At 47.1% G+C, this 15,727-nt stretch overlaps 1 protein-coding gene across 1 annotated transcript in view; it reads right to left on the bottom strand.

Annotated features, from left to right (window-relative positions):
• ABTB3 (ankyrin repeat and BTB domain containing 3) overlaps positions 1-7,926 on the bottom strand; it is a 171,590-nt gene extending 163,664 nt beyond the window's left edge. The window contains exon 1 of the mRNA XM_071551653.1: positions 6,716-7,926. Coding sequence (XP_071407754.1) covers positions 6,716-7,667 — 952 coding nt within the window. The 5' untranslated portion in view covers positions 7,668-7,926. The remainder of the gene's footprint in view (positions 1-6,715) is intronic.
• Positions 7,927-15,727: the final 7,801 nt, after the last annotated feature.

Raw genomic sequence — 15,727 nt, 5'->3', positions numbered from 1 at the left:
TCTTTTGGGAAAGGAGTGACTGGCCATCAGATTATATCTCTTCACAGCCCACAACAGCAGGATTGCTGTATTACCTTCTGGGAAAATGGGAAGCTTATCCACTAGCAGACAAATGTGACCGCTGATAGAAACTCTGCTCTAGAAAATCCCTGAAGGTCAGGATAGACCAAGAGCCACATGTGAGACTTCAGCTTGCATAGCCCTTTATAGTGTCTGTGGTTTTTTTTTTCAGGCTGCCCAACTGAATACCTCTGGTGAAATAACCAAAGGTTAAGCTGGTCACACAAGCTCTGGGGTCATTTTGACTTCATCTGCATGTCTTTTAAAACCTTTAAAACACTTATATGAAGCATAGCAATTACAATTACAGATTTATACAAGGATGGTGCAATATGTAGGGTTTTTGTCAGGAAGCAAACAAGGACAGGAGCAAAAGAAGAAAACAGTCCTACTACTTCTTTATGCCTTGCTGAAGCATCCTACTCCCTGGACAAAGAAAAACACCCTGCAGACAGCCATGAGTGGAAGTGCTGGGATCGAGGGACCGGTAGGACAGCACCACTGCCAGGACTGGACAAGACAGCTCCACCGGAAAGACAGAGAAAGGCAGCAGGAAAATCCTGGAGGAGATTGGGAAAGTGAATGGGCACTGCGCACAATGAGAATCATACAGATTTGGGAGATAAGGGCATTGGAAAAATCAGTCCACAACACTAAGCAGCTGCTCATTTCCCTGTCCAGCAGTTACTGCTAATATTTTATTTTTAAAGGAGACAACAGGAGTGGTCCACCATCCACCAAGAATCCACCTTGGCCCCCTTTACTGTACAGAAAGCTGACCTGTTCATGGATGGAAATGGTGGCAGCGCAGCTGCTCATCATCCTCACAGCAAGATAACACAGCCTGGTGATGAACTCTGTCATCTATCCCTTCCTTGTTTTTTCTGTTCAGCCTCTACTGGGCCAGCAAAAATCTATTTTGTGCAGAAGCTGCTAGTTTCAGCAAGCCACCTGAAAGGAGCCCCCACTCTTTTAGCACTACACATTGGCCAGAGGAAATTACTCCAGGCAGAGGATTTGGTTCACAACACCCATGTACTACAGGAAACAGCTCCCTCATCCTCCAGTGTCATCTAATCAAGCAGGGCTTTCTCCTTCCACATCTTCATTAGAGGAAAGCCAAGAGGAAGACCATAAAGCTTCTTTCTAAATTCTGAGGTAGGAGAACTCAATCCCTGACCAGGACAAGGGAAAAAAGGTTGAGGCAGTAGATGTCCCCAGCCACTGCACTACTGGGTGTTTAAATCCACATTCTGGACAACATGGTAGATTTATGACTGATAACAAACTGAATTGATACAACATGCACTGTAGAAACTACAACACACTAAGTATGGTGGTTTATTCATTTATATTAACTCTGAGCAGCTACAGAATAGAGAGCATTTGCAGTAGCAATAGGAAAAGGTGCAAAGTTGTGCCTTATGGTCACCTATGCCTTATGCCATCAGGTTCACAGGACAGCTCAAAGACTACATGAAGCCTGTCAGCATTCAGTAAAAATTCCAGGAACCCAGTATACTGCTAAAATTACACTGTTATTCCCCTAATATGCTCTTTATATACACAGTCACATTTCCCAACCATTATTGTAAAGCCTCATTTACATCAGGAACTAAGCAATGCAGCTGCAGCCCAAAAACTCCCTAGCGTGGCCAAGGCTATAAATGCTATTAAGGTACTTTCCAACGTGACAAAGGGAATAATCATATAGCAAACATCAGCTTTATGATTATTCTGGGTGCTTCTGGTATAATCATTTCTGGGTTGTTTTTTTTTAATGTTATACTCATAACTGAAACAAATTACAGGAATCAAAACATCCAAAGGGAAACAAACCTTCATCAGCCAGTCAGTTAAACCTCAACCTCCTGCTGGGTCTCTGTGTCCCAGTCCCAACACTGCTCCTTCTCAAGGTGTCCTCTCAAGGCAAGGTCTTCAATGAGCTGATTATCCTTCTGTCCCGCTCCTGCCAACACCAGCTGTTAGAGCAACCCATCCCATTACAGAGTAGGAGCATGGTTTTCTCACTGCCATCCCATATCCCACCAGCATCAGTGGTGACAAACTGAGAACAGGCACAAACTTCTGCACTTTGGGGCAGAGAGGGAAGAAATTCACAACTTGTTCAGAGCAGTTGTGGAAGTTTGCTTGGGAGGTTGTCAGGTAAGAGAATCGAGCAAAAAATATACATTGTTGCACCAGCACTCCTGTCAAACTCTTGGCAAGAGATTCAAGTGCCCTGGAGCAGATGGGAAAAATGTTAACAGCAAAGACCTCTAAGTATAACACACTGGCACATATAAGGAACTTCAACTGTATTTCTTTTTTACTAGCAAAAAATGTGATTGAAATATAATGGGGGGAAGGATATTCTTGAAACCAGTTTTAAAAAGCCCACGAAAAAGGCCAAAAAAATCCATTTTGTGCACAAATATTCCTCAATCATTGTAACTGAAATAACTTTTAGATTGATTTTTACATTGCCCCTAAAGCTGTAATGGCATCCTGAATGGCTGAATTATAACAGAAAGCAGAGAAGTAACAGGTATCAGTATGCTCTCCAGTAAAAGAAGGGTATGGTCTCTATCTGTATACACACACATGCACATGCACGTATGTATCAAAACTTAAAAGCATTTAATGATATGGTTAAACTGTGCTAATGTATTGGGATTGTTCATTTGCTCAGAATCCCTCTGGTTCACCTGGATTAGCACAAGAGGCTGAGGTTAAACTGAGGTTAGATGACACATGTCAACTGAGCCAGACCTAATCCTGGGTTTCTTACTAGATGTTGTGTCTTCTTCTCTAAATAATATTAAGAAGGGGAAGAAACCACAGCAGCACAGTTGTGTTCCAAGTAACTATTTTTAGAAGCTGTACACAAACAGACAACAAAGAGTTGTGCATGCTGGCTGCTCCACAGAAAACTCTTCCTCATGATTCCCAGCTCCCTGGCTGTGCCCCTCCAGGTCTCCGCCCTTCCAACCATTAAGCCCTTCCCCATAAGATGAGGAGACCCCACAAGATTGAAACAGGAAAAACCTGTTCTCTCACCTCTGTCTAACTGTTGTCTAACACCATTGCTCCTCCTGGCAAAAGAGGACCCTCATAGTACAGTGTAGGTGACTGCGCTACTTAGATCTGCCATCCGCTGTTAAAACAACATACATAGACTCACTCCTAAGATTTGCACTCAATCCAGGATCTGGGGAAACTTCTCATTCATCTCAAAGCAATTCTTGGATCTGGCCTAAAAGTAAGGGTTTGATGAGCAATTAAGAAACTAAAATAATATTGCTTAAACCGCAGAGGTGCCAACTTTTACTGCCTTTCATTGAGCACACAGTATTTTGCTCCCACTGTTCCAAGGGAAATAACACTCTGTGCAACTGTTATAGGATGTAAAACGTGTACTGTGCTGTTCAGACGTGGCTCATAATTGAAACATTTAAGCGTCAGTGAAATCCCAAACGTGAAGTTTTTAATTTTCATTCAACTATGATGCTAAAATTTGATGGGGGGGGGGGGCGGGGTGGAAATTACTACCTCAGGGTGCTTTTAAGGTCTATTCTTTCCAATACATAATCAGAAAGATAAGCTCAGTCAATATGCCAGCAGCTGCTGGAGTACTCCAGCGGATTGTTGCCACGGCATTGCCTGCTTCTCCTTTTCATCCCTACTTCTGTCCCACACAAGAGGTTATCAAGAGGCTTATCATGGAGATGTGGCTTGCTGCCTGCAACACATGATGCAGCACCACTACCTTTGTCCACAGGCTTTCAACCCTGTAAGAGGAATGATCAGGCTCCTGAGCTGGAGGGTGGGGCTCCTGTGAAGAAGTTGCCCAAGCTCAGGTTAGATGTGCCCAAAGAAAGCCCAGGAGGCTCAAGGGCCCACAGCAAGAACCAGCTCAGATATCTTTTGTCTGAAGGAGTATGACCATCATTTATAGGAAGGAGAAGGTTATCTTGCAATACTGATCTTATTCAGCAGCTTCCCAGATGACCGAGTATGACATCAGGCTAAAAAACCTCATGTGAAACCACTAAATGCTCTCTACAGGGAAGCCTTGAAAGGCTGGTTTGTGTCTTGCAGATTCTCAGACCATCTTTCCCAACACTCATGTTTCCAGACTATATTAAAGCAATCTTGAACTACATCATGAGCAAACTCATGTTCCTCACATACTTGCATCCCATGATCATCACGGGTTGCTTCTTTCACTGTCTGGGTGGACTTTAAGGTGTTGAATTTAGCCTGGAAAATTATTAAAGGTTTGACATTTGCCTTCCAGAGAGACGGCACCTCTTCCCCCCAGAAACCTGCCTGCAGATAAGGTACTGCTAGGGAGTCTGCTTTTGCACTGCTTTCCATCCCTCACCTTCATTCAAATCATATTGGCCATGGTGCCTCCAGAAAGGAGGCACCACCACTTCTTGTCCACACCTGATGGACCAAACACACTGATTTCAGTGTCTGTGTGTCCACATGCCACTCAGCTGGGGAATGACATCCCAATTTATTGAACCTCCAGAGTACAACACCTGTCTCTCCTCCTGCTGCAGATAGAAGCCTATTACCTATTAAATTGCACTATCATAGTTTCAAGTACTGAATACAGAGGAAGGTTGAACTAACTTGTGGTTAGGCCACCACGTAGAGACATAGCTTCCAGCAGTCCAAGCCTCCTACCACAGATTACCCCAATAGTTTCAAGCAGGTCAAATAATCTCTCACATCAGATTTCCCCACCTTTTTTAAGTGCCTGAGAAGGAAGTGTTTGTAACCAACCATGGAGCACTCAAGACATCAAAATGGTGAGGACTATATAAACAGATAAGTATCACACTGATGAAGAAACAGGTTGATGTGTTTAAAGGTTTATAAGGGCTTGTTTAGTTGCCATGAAAATACTTAAAAGCATGCAACACGCCCTTGGATTACATCTAAATAAACAGCAGCAAAAAATGGCTTTTATTACAAGAAGGCTGGGCTCTTCCTTGCACCTGTAACTCTAAACATATTTAACAGCATGCCAAACTACATATTATAAGATTTTAAAAGGGAAAACAACATTACAGTAATTTGCATAGGAAGCAAGGAGACACAGGGAGAGAGGCAAAACAAAATGGACAACTTGCTAGAGTCTGATTCTAAAATTTTAGAAAAATGCTATTTGCTCAAGCCAAGACTGAGCTACCAAAGAGATTCGTGACAGGCAAAGCTACAACAAAATGGGGATGAAAACTCTGAATTGTGTGCCTAGAAGTGGGATAAATGACGGTGAGAAGGAAGTTCATTTAAATCCACTGAGCTGATACAGAGGGAGTTAAGAGAGAGCTGCAAAACAAAATGAAAGACTCAGTAGGAGCCTGCACAGCCACTGCTGCAATGTCAGAAACGCAACACAGTGCTATCTGAAACCTAGAGGCACAGGAGCAGAACTCAGGGAAAAAAACAACGGTGGCAGTCCTGGGGAAGCCATGCCTGCCTGCAACAGCGCTGGAATAACGCACCAGAGTCCCGCAACACAAGCACTGATTGCGGATGCGTTTCGAGTGGAGGTTCAGCAAAGCCTCTGGGGAGAACATTCACTGCTGGGGTAAAACCAACAGAGGAATATACTGAAACCACATCTATTTACACTAGGGAGAAGGATTTGACCTTTTCTTTCACTCCCATTTGGTATCCTCCCTTGGGTCTCTTATGGGATAGAAGGCGTCTTAAGACAATAGATAATTAGCTGTAATGCATCCTCTGTGGCTATAACAACTTAACAAGGCTTTATCTGTAGATGTGATCTAAGCTTCCAGTTATCCCTGTTCTCCCAGCTCCCTTCCTCTCCCCTCTCCCCAATATTTGCATCTCAGCTTGACAGGTATTTTGAATTTAAGCTTAATAAAACTATTTGCATGTGCCTGTGCACGCTTAGGATACGGTAAGAAAATAACACCCGATTTTAACTCTACCTCCCCGAGACTCGGCTCGTTCCATTTTCCCTTTCCTGAAAAACAGACGGAGCTGAAATAAGAAACGTCAACTTTGGAATGCTGCTCTACAAAAGGACAACTTATTAAAAATATTAGATTCTTCGTTGAATAAACGAAGGGAAAAATTGCCCAGGAAGTTGATGCATCACCGTGTTGCATCTGTGTCAAGCTCTGGGTAAACATGTAGCAACATGAATGAAATCTGTCCAGAAAGACTGCATTTCAGCGCCAACCACGCAATCGCTGGCCAAACCACTGCATATGTAACAAAGTTTGATCTCGCCTCCGAGCGCTCAGCTGCGCTTCTGCCATTTCCTGTGGAAAACTGAAGCTCTGAACCACCGTCTCTCACCCAACCCTCGCCGATACCCCAGCCAGCTGCCCCTAAATTCACACACATCCCACCGCGGCAGGCGGGCGGGCAGCCCCGGCTGCGCCAGGCGGGGGATGCTCGGCAGCTCTCCCCGATCCCTGCCCGCGCCCCAGGCCGGGCACCGCCGTGCAGGGGCATCCACCCCGCGCTGCCCACTCCTCCCTCCGCGGCCACCCAGTCCCCGGCGGCAGGTGCGGCAGTGGCGGCGCCCGCCCAGCGCCCGGGGGGACGGACTGGGGCCCGCCCGGCGCAACAGGTGGTCGGTGGCGCCTAGTCCCGCACTCACCGCTGGCGTTCTTTCCGCAGATGAGATGCTGGTAAGGCTGCAGCAAGCCCCAGAGCTCGGGGTCGTTGTTGACCGTCTGCTCCAGCGCTTCCAGGGTGAAGCGGGGCGCCTCGCCGCCCTCCTTCTCCTTCTCGGCCGGTCCGACGGCGGCCGGAGGGCGCCCGGGCGGGGGCAGCGGGGCGGCGGGGCCGGCCAGCACCCGCGCGTGGATGTCGCGGAAGAGGCTCTCGGTGCCGGCGGTGAGGTAGATGGCGGCGTGCTCGTGGATGCGCAGGGCCACGCGGCTGTCCACCATCCAGCGGTAGAACTTGCCCACGGAGAAGGCCAGTCCGCACCGGGCGGACTTGCCGCGGCTGAAGCGGTCGCCGCCGCTGCTGCTCATGTTGTAGAGGGAGAGGGCGGCGAGAGCGGCCGCCGTGCAGCGGGCCGCCAGCGTCCAGCCTAGGACGATCTCCATAGCGCTCCGCACCTCGTGCTTGGTGCACTTGGCGAAGCGGAGGCTGAGCCGCTGCGCCTCCCGGGCGATGCGCACCAGCGCCCGGCTCACCAACGTCGAGAGCCGCGCCGCCGCATCCCGGCTCCCGGAGCTGGCGGCGCCCGGCGCCCGCGGCTCCCGGCGCGGCGGCGGCAGCAGCAGTGCCTCCACCTCCTCCAGGCTCCAGGGGACCTCCTCAAGGTCGGGCAGGAGCCGGGAGCACTGCTGCCCCGCGCAGTCCAGCACCTCGGAGTCTTCCGCTAGGACGGTGTTGACGGTGTCGAAGCTGTTGTGCCGACTGTGCATGGAGTCAGTTAGGTGCGGCCAGCAGCTTCCTCCATAGGGGTACGCGGGGTGCGAATCCGAGCAGCACAGCGACAAGTTGGAGGAGCGCACCGAGTCCGCCGCGCCACCATACCCGGAGTCCAGCGTCAGGTCTTCCAGCGTCCTCACCGCCGTCTTACCTCTCCGGGCCATCGCCGCACTTCATGCTGCACCCGCGGGACCCGGGCGGGGAGCGGCTCACGGGAACGCGGCGGGGCTCAGAGCAGCGAGGGGGCGCGGCGTGACCCGTCGGCCGCTTCGCTTCGTCCCGCTCCGCCAGACGGCAGCGAAGCGGCGGCGCTGCCCTCCTGCTGCTGCTGTTGCCGCTGCTATTGCTGTTGTTGCTGCCGCCGGCCGAGCCCCGCTCCGGGTCTGGCTCTGGCTCCGCTCCGGCTCCTGCACTGCGCCGCCCTCCCCGCACCGCAGCGCCGCGCCGGCCAGCCGGGGGGCGGGGCCATGCAAACCAGCTCCGGCTCGCAGCCAATGGACCATCGTGGGGGCGGAGACATGCAAAGCAGCACCGGCTCTCAGCCAATGGACCGGTGCGGAGGCGGGGCCATACAAAGCGCCGCGCCCGGCGGCCAATGGGGAGGTGCCTCCTGCCCGGCCGCTCCTCCCCCGGTCCGGCCGCTCTCCCGCGGGTGGCGCTGCGGGCGCTCCAGCCGGGATGTGCCAATCCCACTCTGGCCCCTCCGGCAGCCCGCGGAGCGCCGCCAGCCGTGTCCCCACGCGCCGCATCTCTGTCCCCGCCGCTGGGAAGAGTTTGGTGTAAAGCACATCTCTGTTACATCCATCCTCCGCCGTTCCTCAGGCGCACGAACTGAAGTCCCGCTCCAGCCCGCACTGGGTTTTCACACCCTGATGTCGCTATAAACAAATGACAGGGAGCGCAGGCACTGGCACACATCTCATCAGACAAGATGTTTTGAAATCGAGCAGAATCTGCCACGTAAGAATCCCAGCCATCGCTGGAGTCAGGAAGAGCAATTTCCAAATAATTACAACTACAATGAAGCCCTTAGACATTCATGATATTAACCTATTAAGTATCGCGAAGGCTTTGACAAGTAAGATTTGTACTGGGCTTAGGGCACGTTTCCTATGCATATTAAGATAATGGGGTTTTGTGCAATGTAAGACAATTTATCCCCAACTAATGTATTTTAATCTTACATTGCTAGGCTTTAGCTTTATTAGGAGCTGCCTAATATGCCAGGCAACAGACTGAGCATGTATATGTTTGTGTGTGCTCTGGTTTTGAAGAAATCTTATATCCTTTTAAGTGTAAAATACCAGCAAAATTCTATTCCTTTAAGGATAAAAGCCTAGCAAAGGCATTTCTTTATCATGTCAAAAAGAGGCAGCCAAAATTCTTGAGCAGACAAGGCGTGTAGGAGATTTCCTCATCCAAGCAAGCCTGGCACTCCTTCAACATCAGTTTCCTACAGGAAAGGCCAAACAAAACTTACAGGTAGGCTCATTTGTCAAACAGGTTGGGGAGAACATCAAGAGAGGGTTGCTTTCCAAATGAAGTCAAGTGCTGTCAAAAACTGGTTTCTCAACATAACCTTGGTCCTTCCACAAGATGTGCTATGCACAATGGGTTTCCAGACATTTCTCAAACACCAGCATATACTGATAAGACTGCAGAGCTGAGGACAGGGGCTATCTGAACTTGAGCCACTGTCATGTTCAAAGCAAGACATTGAGGCCCATACTGCTGGCAACAGCCAGTCTTGAGTGGTGGCACATCAAAATTGAGAGCATATGTCGAGTGTAAAATCCTATGGACTTTGCGGCGATCCAGCGGTACCTCTCGCAGTAGAGCCCTCTAGTGTCTTCAACACCTCAGTGCAGAGGCTGCTCAAAATTCCCCTTTCCGTTTCGTAGAAGGAAGGCATCACCAGGACTAAGACCCTCGGGATAGATATTTTTCTAACAAACTCCATCCTCCCGATTCTGTCCCTCTGCTCTCACAAAATGCCACAGCTGCACATTGCTGAGCACACAAGACAGCAGGGCAAACTCGGGGAAAGTTCAAGTTTGGGAAATTTTCTAGTAGATGGTTTGTAGGGATTAACAGAGACATAAGGTGGGCATCCAGAGAGGATGGAACAAGTGAGCTGGTGTTCTGTTCACCGGGTCTGTAAAAAAAGGTGCTGCAGAGGTCAACACCAGCCTTAGGTACTGCATCATTTTTAAGCTACAACATAAACCATGCATTGAAATGAAGAGGATAAACGAGAAGTGGACAGTTGTCTAGGGCTCTGTGCACTCAGGCATTTAGACTCAGTGACAGTTTGTACTTCAAAAGATGTTAAAGGTTTTGTTGTTTCAATTCAGAAAGCAAAATATTGGGACTTCATAGAGATTTTGTAGTTGCAATCTTGCACATGGCAGTTTGATTCCCAGGCACACTACCAACTCAGATGTTGCAATGCGTGGGCACAACAAAGGCATGTCAGCAGCAGCAGCTGGTTTAAATTTTTGAAAGTGCTAGTGAGAGCTTCTGTCTCATTTGTTCGGAAGACTAATTAACTTCTCATTGAAAGGGCTGGAAGGTCAAATCAGTTCAGTGTGACCAACCTGGATCTCCAATGATCTTCTGGCACCTGAAGGATTTCACCTGCCCAGGTGCAGATATCCTGGCGCTTGCATTCTGAAGGGAGTTTCAGCATTATTTGGAAAGTGCTCCTTGGATAGGGTGACTTCTTTCTTTAAACCACTCTGGGAAAAGATGGGATCAAACAGTTTGGAGGAAAACGCACCCCTGGAACATGTCCAATGCCTGCATGGGACGAGCTGTGGAGGCAGTCCTTAGCTTTAATCCAGAAAGAGCACCACACCTCTCCTGGCCCGGGAGAAAAGGCAGGTGTCTGCCGCCGTACTCCACTCTGCAAGCCTTACAGCCGGGTTCATTTGCCTATTAGACAAGAACACCCACAGCAGAAAACAAAGCCCCTTTATATGTCAAAGTCTGGGTGGAAACAATTTTCAGCTTGTTGGAGACAGGGACATCAATTATCCTTACAGACAATTCAGACAGGGACTGATTAAGTACCATACCAAGATGATAAGTGTCAGAAAAAAAATTTAAAAGAGAGAAATTGAGCCACGTTTTAAAAAGGTGCTTAGGGCAAATTTAAGTGAATGGGAAGTTGGCATTTCTATGGGGAGAGCACTAAGTGCTGCAATTCTTTCCTTCCTGACCCTGTCAGCTGCCTATAAATGGCATCTTCTCGACAGCAGTAAGGGAAAACATGACAACAAAGTGACTGCCAGACAGAACAGGAATGTACCTAGGATCAGACAATTTCTGTATTCAAAATTCAGTATGCTGCACTGCAGTAACAGCTCAGATCAAAAGCAGCATTCGTAGGATCTCCCAGTGCTATCTCCCACTGCTAGGAGCAAGCAGCAAGCCTTATGAGGGGCCTTGCTTATATTGCTGGGAAAGACGGAGTACTAATGTTTCTAATCACAGGGGGTTAATTTACAAATCAAGGCTGTAATCCTGCACCAGTAAAGTGGGTGTGAATGCACATCCCTGGCAGAAGAGCCTTTGGGGCTGCAGCATGTGTACAGTCTGCTGTGAAGAAGAAACCCATCAAAAAGGAATCAAGTGGCGGCATCAGGTAGCATCGCCCCTGCAGGGCCACTGGGAGACTGCTGCCAACTGTTTAGACAAGCAGGCTCAGGGAGATGACTCTGGTGTTGCTCCTCAAACACATACAACTCCAAAAACAGTGAGAATGAGTGACGCAATGAGGCCACCAGCTTGCCAGCTGGAAGGGAGGCACTGGTGGTGCCTCAAGCTTGAGTGGGAGGGAAGAACACGTGGCAGACGGATGCCACACCACCCACTTTTTCCCTTCTCAGCTCCATCCTGCTGATTTCAGGAAAAAGATGAATTAGGACCCCTGGCAAGGACTCAGCAGGAACTATTGCCCCATGGAGAGGCAAGATTAAGCTGATTAGCTTCTCCTCTTGCAGACACCAAGGAAAAGGGCTGCCCCTATATTTCAGCTGACTATTGCTTAGCCAGGGGCAACCAACAGGCTGTATTCCTCTATTGTGCAAAAGCAGCAGCTCTGACTTCCCACTGAGCTCAAAAACTCTTCCCGACTTTCTTCCTGCAGCCCCAGTGCTCCCATGTACTGAGAGCGGAGGTCTGTAAGAGATGTATAGGCTTGTGCCTGATGTGGAAGGGAGTAATTACTGGAATTTCTCAGAAACAACTAGCCGAGGATGCTCAGAGAAACTGCCAGCCAAAACCAAATCTCACCTCATATAATGAAGCTATGGAGCCCATGGCCATGGTATGTTTTGGAAGCCAAGAGCACAACTTACTTCAGAAAGAGATCTGACAAATTCCTGGAGGCTAAGGACACTGGTAACTATTAAACACAGTGGCGCATGTGCAATCTTCATCTCAGAAAGTTTCTCAACAACTGTTTGCCAGAAATGTGGCAATTATGCCAGGGAACAGAGGACTTTGTGATTGTTCTGTTACTCATGGGTCTGTCATTGGTGGCTAAGCAAGATGAGATACTGCACTGCAGAGACAGGACCAGAGCCCCCAAGGCAGTCCTTAAGTTTAAACCCTTACTTCCACACCAGCCAAGTGCATTACCACCAGTTCAGAAGTGCAGCTTGGTTTTGCACAGCCAATGCAGAAGTATTTACTGTCTTTACAAGATGTTGCATATTGTCCTTTGTTATAAAGGAAGATCAACCTCAACCTCTACATGAATTGAGACAGATTTTTAAACCCATATTTTCTTAAAACCATCCATGATGAAGACTCTACAGCTTCCCTGGATGGTCTGTTTCCCAATCTGAATAGTCTCATTGCTTCAAACAGCCTCCTTAATGCTAACCTAACCTTTTAATTTGCTGCAAATGGAAAGCATAAAAAGATGCTACCAAATATTTTTAGTGGACTGGACAAGCATCTCTGTCTCATTTACTCTGGGCAGTATTAAAGGCATATATAGAGTCAAGTAGAATACATATGCAGGTAGCCCTCAGCCATCAGATAGAGGTTCTTCTCACAACGCACTACACCACTCCAAAAAGCATAACAGCGTTTGCATGCTTTATGTGCAGTAAGATTATACATACATACTTTGTTTTGATTAGAACTAAAGGAAACAGGAATAGCAGGCTTCCCAGAGGCCAGAGACTAGGAAAGACTCTGTTCAGCAAGTGGTAATTTTCATTCCCACCCAAGACACAACAAACCTGCATAAGGGATATATGCATTGGTATACAAGAAAACAATTTAAAGGTGAAATCTAAAGTAACAAACATGCTTGAGGTCAGTAGTTGTTGTTGAGTTAGCCAGTCTTTTAGTCTTCACTTGGAAGGATGTCCAGCATAAACATATTTTAAGGTACTCTACCATTTTAATTGCTTGTCTCAGTCTATCACCAGTGAAATCCTCTTTCTACTTGGTAGTTTAGGAATAACAGTTTGTGTGCTCGAGGTGTAGAGTGCTCGGACTTGTTGGCTGTTTGCAGGGGTTCAGCTTCACAGTGCAACCATGCTTCCTGCACCCTGATGCTGTGAGGACATGAGAAGTGGGCCTGGTGCTTACTCAGACCAGAGTGTGCTGTGCATCCGATCTCTCCTGAGGAGCTGTATTCATTTGTCCTTTCTTGCATTTTAAAATTCAGCTCTGATTTTAAAAGAAAATATTTTGTAGGTTTTAAATAATATTCTTCCTGGTATTGTTGTCCATATATAGTTTTACATGCAGGTTCTACAATATGATCTTTCCCTCTGGCAAATGTGCAGAAGGAGGGGTAGGAGAAAGATATAAGCCATGTTCTCCACTGTTGCCGCTTGTGGGGATTTCTTTTAAAAAACAGAGAGAGGGGAAATGACTCGGGAAGGTTATCTTAAAATCCATTCACACCTCTGCTTCTTGCCAGTGTTTCAGAATTACTTACATTTCTGCTACTAAAAAAACATGATTTCAGTTGAGACTATTCCCAACAAGCACTATTTAATGAAGGAAAGGCTCAGGTAAAGATTTTCTCAATTTCCCCATTTAATGCTTTTTTTTCTTAAGAGGGCATCTGCAGGCAGACAGCCAACCTTGCCATCCACCCAGATGTCCTCTACACTACAAGCTCCCATCTTCACTACACGCAGAGCCACAGCTGAGGTCCTGCTCCCTGCGTCCCCCATGGCCTCCCTGGCTTTGCAGAGCTCACTCACTACCACATCGACTTGTGGGTGGGTGGGCAGCAAACAAGCAGGACCACCCTGCAGGTCAGCCAGTGCCATCTCAGCAGGGAATAGTTCTTCCACTATCACCTCCAGTCCACTTCCAGGAAAAGAAGCTTTGCACACAAGTTCCCAACATTACTCCTTTCTTATACAAGCAGGCAAAAAGTTTTTCCCCTTCCCCCTGCAATAACTGGGGAAGGAATTATTGAGCTGCAAGCCTACAAAATTGCAAAGCATGATTAAGATGAGACTAATAATTTCTTGATATTAAGTGAGAACTTTCTATTTGTAAGTAAATCCCAAGAAAAACACACAAAACAAGTAATTTTAATATGAAGGGGTTTTGATTTTAGGGGTGGGGTGGGTGTGTATTTTAAAAATAAGAAAACAAAACCTAGGCATTTTGGCATAAAATAACATTTAAGGAACTGAACAGTGTTGTGCCAGTCCCTTTCCTTTGTCCTAGCATTTACAACTTTTTTGCATGTATATTCCTCGCAGTTCTCTTCAAGAGTTTATCAAAGCTCCCTTTTCTTTTTTTTTTTTTAACATTACAGCATGCTGTTCATTCTTTCACTGACCAAAAGTATTCATGAAATTCCCATAAATAAATTAGGAAAAAAACCCCATCTAACTCTCCTCAAATCTAATAAAAACTAGCTCCAAAAAAACTCTCATTGTTCTCAATGCTTTTCCTTCTAGACAGATACTACATCACTGCAATCTACCAGGTTCAACAACAAAATATCTTGATACATGGGAGAGACAAGGGAACATTTTTGCCAGAAGTTTACATTAAAAAAATTAAATTGCACATGTAACAACATATTATGCTTTTTATGCCTTTTTTGGGGTTTTGTTTGTTTGTTTTAAGATTAACAGTAGAGAACACCAGCTAATGAGAACTGATGTTTCTGAACTCCATCATGAGGTGTTTCATCACCTGTTTAATCATTGTGCAGGGCCCTGACATGATGAGTCGGAGATTAAGGGTACAGAAGGGAAAGGCCAGCTATCCACTTCTGGAATGTAGTTGCATGAGGTTATGATTGGTTTAATAAAACTGAGGACTCACTCCACAAGGGCAGTGGGCTCCACACAGGAGCAGACACCCCCTGTGCACCCACTGTGGCTTCTTAGAAGCTGTATTTTCAGGAACTGAAAAGTTATTATGGACCCTTGATATCACGCACAGTGAAGGTGTGAGCAAATCATAAAATGTTTGTGGGAAATCTCTCCCTCTAATCGACCCATAATTCTTGCTTTCTCCACCCTCTTCCCCTCTTTCCCTCCCATTACTGGGAGTAGACAACCTATTTTATGTTGTCCGCAGGGATTATGCTTTATCCACTTTATCCAACCAGCTACCTCTGAAATATGAGCTACCAAACTGCCTCTTCCAATTTTTGTAATTTCAAGTATTTCTGCATTTGTAGATGCCCAAAGGCTCAGGAAGTAAGCGCTGCAGAAGCAAGGGGAAAGGCTGAGAGCCGTTTGCACTTCACATCACAAGCTCCCAAATGATCTGTATTTAATTTAGAAAACTGTCGAAATACCTGTACAAACAAGCAACTTTTTCTCTTGTCAGAGTTCCCTGTTGTATGCCTTGACATATCTCAATGCTAGGCTTATGCTAATGTCAACTGCAAAGGTAAAATAACATTTCCAGTACCTGAAGCAGGGGCTGGGAAGGGCTCGCACTTCACAGCTGCTGGATGCTTGAAGAAGACTGTAAATACAGGGCAGGAGTCTACCCCAAGCCTGGGAGGAGGTGTTTGTTAAGCACACACACAGTTTTATCCTGTAGTTACAATGACTGTGGAAGGGAAAAGCTAATGACACACCTTGCCTGTGCTCCTGTCCCCTGCAGGGAGGGTTTGTGTGCAGGAAAGTGCCCCTAAGTGTCTGCTAAACATAGGCTGCACAAGCTAAGTGGGGTCCAGTTGGTAAGCACAGATGGTTTAGGCCCTATTAAA

The sequence above is a fragment of the Pithys albifrons genome, chromosome 3 (assembly GCF_047495875.1).
Source record: "Pithys albifrons albifrons isolate INPA30051 chromosome 3, PitAlb_v1, whole genome shotgun sequence".
Taxonomy (NCBI): Eukaryota; Metazoa; Chordata; class Aves; order Passeriformes; family Thamnophilidae; genus Pithys; species Pithys albifrons.
The sequence above is the reverse complement of the archived record's forward strand: the minus strand, read 5'-3'. Positions and strand labels throughout refer to the sequence as shown.